We start from the raw sequence: 9,314 nt of genomic DNA on the forward strand, positions 1-9,314 counted from the left end.
TTTATACGAATGACAATGACAAAGATTTACCTTATCCTTTGGGAAATGACACTAATATTTTTACATTAACACATTTTTCTTTTGTTTATTTTTTTTCTTTTTATGAAACGTAGAAACGACTATATGCGTGATTAATCATGATATATACTGAAGTAGGGATTTATCAGGAAAAATGCAGATGTGTGCCACTCAGAGTTGTCACGGTCATAGCTTTCACTTTCAACTTTAGTTTGACAGGTTAGAAACACAGGCTCTTTCTAATGATTACAGCGCCCAATCTCAGTAGAGACAAAAAAGAGAATAGGGAAACAGATAAATAGCTCTCTATTATGTCACTTGATTCGCATGTCCATGACACTCTGCTTGTACCGGAAAGAAATCTTCCACGCATGCTCGGCACTTTTTTTCCCACTGTCGTCTCAATTTCAAATCTCATCATTAAAAGAACCACGGGACACTTTTCTACAACCCTAGGTGTAGAGAAAAAGCCAAGAAGCACCTACCAATCAATCAGTCACTGATGTAGTTGAATGTGAGTGAATGTCGGCGGGGCGAAGCATGATTTGGAGGCCATGGCGGGGCTTGAGCGTGAGAACAGAAATGGGGGCATGGCGATAGGAAGGAGACAAATCAAACGCGAAAGTGGTGATGATCATGGCCATCACTATTTTGGCTTCCATGATGGCAAAGGTCTGTGCTACGCACTTGCGAGGGCCCAGCGAAAATGGTATGAAGCCCATAGGATTGTTCTTGCACGCCTTTACAGTCCCCTCAGCAAAACGCTGTGGATTGAACTCGTTGGCATCTTCACCCCATATGTTCCTGTCATGATGAATGGCCAGCGTGGGAATCCATACGGATAGTCCCTTGGGTATAAAGAGATCGCCCAGTTTCATATCCGTGAATGCTTCCCTGGCAAATAAGTTCCCTGGTGTATACAGCCGCAAGGATTCCTTCAATATCATTTCCATCTGCGTTAAAAAAAATCAGTGTTTCAGGTTAACATCGAATATATTAAAAATATTAATGCGTTCAAAGTCAATTAAAAAGCCATCATAATAATAACAAAAATATATTATAATCATTTAGCTGCTATGTTTTCTCGTGCACTAGGTCGACTACCGGTGTGGAGCTGCCTAAAAGGAGGGGATTAAGTTATAATGGTTAAATGTTCAAAGTTAACAATTGGCTCAATTGGTTGTTACTTTGGTATGAGTTGCATGAGTTTACTTGAGGCTTAATGGGTTAGATTTTATATAAATTAATATTAATAATGGAGTGGATTAGGGTTGATATATTTATAAGTGGATTAAAGAGAATATTAAGGTAGGAAAGATTATATGAAATATAAATTTGAAAATTTTGAGGAATATTATTGAAATATTAATAATAATAATAATAAATGTAAATTGTTTTTAGGAAGGTTGAGGATTTTGAGAATAAAGTAAAAGAGTGTTTGGATTTCATAGTATCAATAAGGTAGATAAAAAGGAGATTTAAGATAGGATAAAAGAATGCAGACATTTCATATTACATGGTAGATGAAAAGAGGTCTTACAAGGTAGATGAAGAGATGATTCCCATGAATTCTAATATGAGTTTTTCATGAAATAAGGATGATAAATCCAAGACCATGTAGGAAGATTTTCATTGTTATGAATATAAAAGCTAAAAATATTTAGTATAATAAATATTTAGTAAACTATATCAACTTCAACACATAACTTCGAGTAAAAGATGAAACTAGATCTTTAACTCATATGTTAACTTAGAGGAAAAGATTATTTGTAGATATCTTAATATGATTTTTCTTTAAGTTATAAATATTAAATTCTAAATCATATTGGACATGTAATTTACTATGAAGATTTTAGTTATTATGTTTATAAAAGTTAAAAATACTCTATATAATAAAGTATTTAGCAAGTTAGATTAACTTCAACTAAGAATGAAAATATGATCCATATAAAGAAAAAATCAAACCTGATAAAAGGAAAAAAAGATTATAGAAAATAAAAATGAATACTTAATAAACGATATTGCCATAAAAGTGCAAAAACATTATTCTGAAATAAACTCCATTCATCTTAATCAATATTAGAAGATAACTAACATAGAAAAATAAAAATGAACACCCAATAAATAATATTGCCATAAAAATGAAGAAACTCAAATCACAAAGAAACTCCATTCATATTAGTTGATCTCTACTAGAGCTAAATATTCATTCATCTTAATCAATATGTACTAGAATTATATTTTTTTTAAAATGGATAATAATAATGTAGTTAATTTTAAATTAATCGAATTTAAAATAAAATAAAAGTAATTGTATTTTGATTTTGAATGTTAATTAAATTTATAATTAATATGAGTACTTTCGGTAATCCTAAATTTAAATGGATCTGGTTTTTATTTTTATAATATATTAGTCTGATTGACAATGAAGTATATATATGTTTTTGAGAATTTTTTTTAATGAATTTACACTTTTTTTAATTCCAAATATTTATATATTTGGGCTTTATTAATAAACAAATAAGAAAAGTTATATACCGATATAGCAAAACAACAATATATATCTTACTATTTTTAAATTTTGAAGAGCATTGAAATCAAGTGGAGTGCCATTGCAGACTCTGAGGACTTCGTCGCGGGCTCGTTGCTGCCAATACGGATGGAGCGCCAGCAACATGGTTGTCCATGTAAGTAGAGCACACATGGTGTCCTGACCTGCAAAGAAGAAGGTCTTGCATTGGTCCATCAACTCTTGCATTGTCAACTGCGTCGACCCCTTCTCTCCTCCCGCGAGCAACAATCCCAGCAGATCATGCGCGTATGAGCAACTACTCCCCATAGTCGTCGCGCGTCGCCCGGCCTCTACCACTTCTTGCAGAGATTCCTCTACATCCTTTTTCAGTTCCATCACTTCTCGATTCACACCAAATCTGCCCATACAAAACAATATTGATAATTATGTGCAAATTTATTTGGAACTTTAAAATATGGAATTAGCATAAATTTCATTAAATAAATAAAAATAAAATGTGATTGGTCCCGCAAGGGGTTATAATAAATCTGTAATTAATATGTTATTTATAAAATATTTTATATAAATCCAAAGTGCTGGATAAAGTTGATGAAACTCACTCATTTATTTTTAACCAAAATAGTCCGAGACATTGACAACATAATAAAACTAACGGATTTAGTACCAAGAAACAACTAGATATTGCAGCCCATCAAGAGTCAAAAGATGTAATAGGTATTGAGTCTTTGGCACTAGGTTTTGGCGGAAGAGAGGGGTTGATTCGCGCTGCAAACATTTCAAATGAGCAAATCTAACATAAGTCTTTACGAATAGATATGTTGGTTTTTCTGAGCTTGTTTTATATTTTTTTAAGAGGTAAATATGTTGTGTCATTTTTTTGGTTTCTCTTCCAAGAACGGACCAAGTAGAGTTTTTATTTGCTAGTACAAAGATATGTCTTCATTTGCTAGTACAGAGATATGTTCTTGAAGTATTGTTCCCTTCCTCCTCTATTATTGCTAAGGTTAAAAGACCAGCAAGAAACCTCTTCTAAGATATGTGTGGAAAAACTTTTGGCACTCCATGGTGGGGATTCTAAATTATGAATCTCTTTACGAATTATAGGAGGCACAACAAAATAAAAAGTGCCTTCATGAGAGACCCTATCACTAGGGCTAAGACTGTGCATACTCTATCTTGGCATGTCGCACAAAAGAGTCACTTGCCTAGAATCCTTACTAAGAAAAGCAAACGTATAAATATAGTAGATGAAAGAGCTGGAGCAAGCAGTGTAAAAGAAATTGACAAAAACAAACACTGGAATACAAGGCATAAACTAGAGTGGAGATGACAAGAGGAAAGAATACTCCCCTTTTAACAAGATACAAAACCAAAATTTTCAAAGAAAACCAAACCCATGGTCCTAAAACCATTCTAGATTATTATGATCCATACCACGACAACCAATCTGCCTCCTAAAATTTGTAAAACAGAACAAAAGAGACTAGGTAATTGCCTTATGCAAGGTAACTACAAAAAATCCATAGCTTTCCTGCACCCAATGAGTCCAAGATGACACCCATCCACCAAATTGATTGACCAAAGCAGGAGAAATCACATATCAAGGCCATACGTTTGCATAAATTAAGAAAGAAAATCTAGGTCACTAGAATTATGTGTCTCAGAGCGGTGGTTGAGATGCCAGTTCTTATGAATCACATAGCTAGTGTAGACACCCACCATTTTTCGATCCAAGAATCCTACCCCTACCAACATTCTAGAGCAATGGTTGTGCATACTCTACATGTCCACTCTCATCTCCGTGAAATCCCTTGCCTCGCTACCTTACTTAGGCCCACATGAACCAAAATTGCCTCATATTGACAAACATGGTCCCCTTCATGGCCACAATGAAGAAATCGAATGCACTCCACCCCTTGAGGTTCTCTAACTAGGAAGCTTATGTAAAAACACACCTCCACAACCCCATCTATGAGTTCTGGAGTGCTACTCCAATAAATCAAATCCTTCATACACGTTATAGAAGCAAGTTAAAACAACTATCATCCCGCTTCATGCTACCTTTAATCTTTACATAAACATGCATGTGGAGTAGACGCTGCCACCCCCTCTTAAATATTCCTCGAGGCAGTGGTGTGGAAAGACTTGACCCAACGCCCTGCTCTTCATTGTCATTGTAACTAATTGTATTGGTCCCATTTTAAGAGACGTTAATCTTAAAATATATGTCTCGTCCCAAGTTATATCGTATCCAAAGGAACGCTCTCTGTATATATATTATATATATATTGGAGGAGATATTGCATCTCAAAACTCACCTCCCTAGTACGTTGATATAAATCTATTATTAATTTAATTATAGATTTTGCAATATTCTGAAGTTTTCATGAATATAATATAATATAATTTCCAAAATATTTAGAAAACTCAAACTCAGTCACCTTAATATTCATTTCGTTCATATGATATAAACAATTGTTTTTGGTGAAATTGCTGCAGATCAATTTATAATTTAGCTGAAGCTTGCAGCATTTAGTCATTCGTTCTATTATTTTATCATATACCCAAACCTTGTAGGCAGTAAATTTCAGATTTACCTGCTACCGGGAAACCGAGAGTAACGACCAGCACGAGATACTAGCTTCTGCAAGAGACCCAGCTTCTCAAAAACTACTTTTCCCTTTTCGTAGCTGCTCCCAAATTCCGTCTTCGCTATAATATCTGCAGCCAAACGGGCAAATTGCTCGCTCACCTCAATCTCCGGAGCTCCGGCCCCCTGCTTCAGACTTCTCTTCCACTCATTTATCATACGTTTTGTACTTTCGATCATGTATGGCACTTGTCCCTGCACAATATTATTCTTGTCAAATAAACTGCTCACAGATAAAGAATCATGGAAAAAAAAACACTTCCAGCTTTATATTCTCTTGAAATTTAATAACTACCAGTTAAATAAATCTCGGATAGCTGTTTCAAAAATCTTTTTTTCTAGGTTTTTTGGTTTATGATTTTTCAGATATAGCCCAACTTTCGCATTTTTCCTCCATCGATCTTTTGTCATGTCTAAATTTGTTTGTTAATATTCATGACGTGCATGGAATTGCAATGTCCAGTACCTTGAGATTCTCGTGGTGGAAAGCAGGAGCCGTGACACGCCGTTGGTTTATCCAGTCTTGCCCATTCGCCATCAACAGGCCTTTGCCGATGAAATCCTTCACACCTTTTTGCTGCAACTGGGATTTTCCATAGGAGAGGACGTTCTTTGCAGAGAGAAGTTCTTTGATTAGCTCTGGCTCTGTAATCGACAACCGAGGTTCATTGCCCCACCAGAATAGGAAGCGCCGGCCTGTACACACGATATTATAATGAATTTGCCCCACTTGTGGTTGGCAAACACCAAATTGGAATACTTCATTCATTTTCCTGTGGCATGGTCATGTTTATTTACTATACTAGCGCAGTAACTGAAATTGTGGTTGACTACAGTGGCATGTTCTACAGTGATTTTGGGGGTACTCCTTTTCCTATATAAAATATTGTTTATTTAATATCGGCTTTGTCTACAGATTCGCCTGGATATTAGATTTCTTGTATTATTTTTTTTTCAAAAAATAATGGAAAAATATAATATCCATAATCTTAGAATGTTTAAATAGTAATTTTATGGAGGAAATTGATTCAATATTATCAAAAAAATTCTTCATTCAAAACTTTGAAATTTGACAATTATAATCTAGATTTTCAAAAATTTCTGGCTAAAAATTCTATTAATTTCTATTATTTTATAGACTAATTTGTAAACTCTTTAATATTATATAATATTTACTAAAATATTTCAAAATTTTCAAAAATATATTATTAAAAACTTTTATTTCTAACAATTTAATTTTGAAATACAAACTCTTATTAAATATAATTAATCTATATTAAAAATAAACTAATAGTTATAAATTTATATTAATATAAAAAATCATCTTAAATTTCTTTCATCCAAGTTTTTTAAAATTACAAATTTTTGAAGAAAATTAGAAAGATTTCATCCTCCTTTATTTAAATTGAATCTATGTAATAAAAGTTTTGCTGTTGCGGTGGAACCTTCAAAATTGACTAGGTTCCTGTTAAAACAATAAAATTAAAATAAGGCTATCTTATAAAATGGTTTACTGCTGGACACATGACTTAAATTACCACATAAATTTACTTATGTTTTTTTTTTTAAATAGTTTTGAATTTGTTACATGTGATAATAAAAAAGATTTAATGGTGGACAATTAAGATTTAATGGTGATAATAAAAGAGAAAAATTCTAAGTCGTTGCAGAACTAGTAATGGCAAAAGATCATGAAAAAATGGTAATTGACATACCATAATCATTTGTCCATTGCACATAGTGGGGCAAGAGTCTTTCCACAATGTCGTGACTGATAGGCTCCATGTCATTCGCGGCCTCGCACTCTCTGAGTTTAGCCATGTCACACAGATTTCCACTCATAAAAAGAGGCGGCGGGCCTCTGATTCCTTGCCTTTCCATGATCTTCTTGATGGTGCGTGGCTTCCACCAGTAGGTGTAAAGAAAATTGCAGAGCTGCTTGCAAACGATAATCGCCAAACTTAACAATTGCAGAAAAAGTAGCACCAATAATGTTTCGACGATATAATGAGCAGCAGGAGCTCCTCCTTCTTGTGATCGAGTCATGGCTACAAGATTTAAGGAAGCTTTCTGGAAGTTGTCTGTAAGTATCTCGGATTGCTTTATTCTATTAGTTTGAAAACCAGATTGTAAGCAACAATTTAAGGTAAAACATAGGTTTTGCAAAATTTAGCTGATATGTATAATATCACTGATGTTTCTAGTGAAAAAACTAGGCAAGAACGTAATTGGCATCACATTATAAGAAATTATAAGACACAAGAAACTACATTACTGGCATGCTAAAAACAAGGTTTTCATGTAGAGCATATTCCTAAAAGAGGGTGTAACTAGTTGCTCGGTGCAAGGTGTTCAAGGTTGTTTGGTGGAAGTTGCACGATGAAAGGTGCTCAACGTTGTCTCCATTTATTTCGTATGTTCCTCCATGATATGGCATAGCACGTGCAGTTTCTCAATCCTTCCAAAAGGATTCTTGATGTGTAAATTGACGTCTATGGAGGTATTGATTTTGGTAATTTCTATAAGTGTTTAAATACATATTGATTTTGGCAACTTCTAGAAGTGCTTAAATATGGGACCCAATTTGAAACTTATGTCATAACCACCTTTAAATTAGAAAGATTATCTCATTCATCTACACCCCTTGATCGATATCATCAATTTCATGTTCAATAACCAATAGAGTATTCTCATGATACCTATCAGCCAGGGCATGAGCTCGACTCAAGCTGAGGCAATATTAAATCAAGAAAAGTATATTATTTAATTTTGTGACTTTTTATTTTTATCATAATTTATGAGTATTAATGGTTTTGATGATGAACCACAGTACCAAAAAATTTCAAATGTGATTTCGCTTTTCTTAATTAAAAATATTTTATTAATTAAATAATTTATAAATATCTTTTAAATAAAAAAATAATATACCGTTGAAAGTTATCAACTGTATATTACTGATTTGGTGATGACATGTTTTTTTAATAAAATGAATACACTTCATCTCAAATTTCTTTTTGATAATTATATATTTATCTTAATCAAAAAATTAAATTTTCATTTTAAACTTTTATTAGATATTTTTGTAATACTTTTATTTTTTTTATAACATTAAATCTGATTATTAATTTCTCAAATTGCCTTTATTTGTCACTCTAAAAATCAAAACATAAACAACAATTAAGTATCTAACATAGTTTTGCAAAATTTGTATTTTATGCATAATAGAGCTAATGTCTCTAGTAAACAATCTAGGAAAGAATGTGATTAGTATCACATGAAACTAGGCTAATTATAAGCTAAAAATATGCTTGCCACCTAAATCATATTTATAAAAGACATTGAAACTAACTATGGTTGCCACTTAAATCATATTTATATAAAAGATAGTCAAACTAGCTACTTGGTGCATGGTGCTTAGTGTTGCCTAGTGGAAGTGGTTTTATGCCATCTAGAATGGTTGCCTCCATGTATTGCATATGTTCACCCATTATATGGTAGACAAGATGTAGCTCCTCCACATAAAGGAGAAGGTCATCCATATTGTTATCAACAAAAAAGTGATCAGTGTTGCCTAGTGGAAGTGGCTTTATGCCATGTAGAATGGTTACCTCCATGTATTGCATATGTTCACCCATTATATGGTAGAGAATATGTAGCTCCTCCACATAAAGGAGAAGTTCATCCATATTGTTATCACCAAAAAGGTGATAATCTAGCCATTTTTCATTAAGATATTCCCCATTAAGATTATCAAAATATAATGTAGTATAGGTTTTACACTTTAAAATCCATTTGCACAATAAGAGATAATTTAGTGAATCACTTTTCCTTAAATGATTTAAATTTAATTTAGGCAATGAAATTAACCAAAAAAATTATTCTATTAATTTCATTTTCATATATTTACCCACCTATGTAAAAATATTTAAGTTTATTTTTACTCAATTTTGGCTTTTCTACCAGAATAATTAAATAAATCATTATTTATTTACTATTCTTTAATAATTTCATTTTTCTCCTACCAAATAAATCATTATTAATAATTATTTCTAACATACTTTGTTGATACCACCCAGAAATAATCAATAAAACATTTTTATTTATTGATTATTT

General features: G+C 32.6%; 1 protein-coding gene across 1 annotated transcript; it reads right to left on the reverse strand.

Annotated features, from left to right (window-relative positions):
- Positions 1-207: 207 nt before the first annotated feature.
- On the reverse strand, positions 208-5,970 carry LOC149224159 (cytokinin hydroxylase-like). The gene is made up of 4 exons (XM_089388099.1): positions 5,668-5,970; positions 5,149-5,396; positions 2,588-2,948; positions 208-971 (listed from the first exon to the last, which is right to left on the reverse strand). Exons 1-4 carry the CDS (start codon positions 5,968-5,970, stop codon positions 507-509), a joined length of 1,377 nt encoding a protein of 458 aa, XP_089244225.1. The 3' UTR covers positions 208-506.
- Between the last annotated feature and the right edge of the window lie 3,344 nt (positions 5,971-9,314).

The sequence above is a fragment of the Pinus tabuliformis genome, chromosome Q, assembly GCF_031772625.1.
Source record: "Pinus tabuliformis cultivar Carrire ecotype Pingquan chromosome Q, CPIR1, whole genome shotgun sequence".
In the NCBI taxonomy this organism is placed as follows: Eukaryota; Viridiplantae; Streptophyta; class Pinopsida; order Pinales; family Pinaceae; genus Pinus; species Pinus tabuliformis.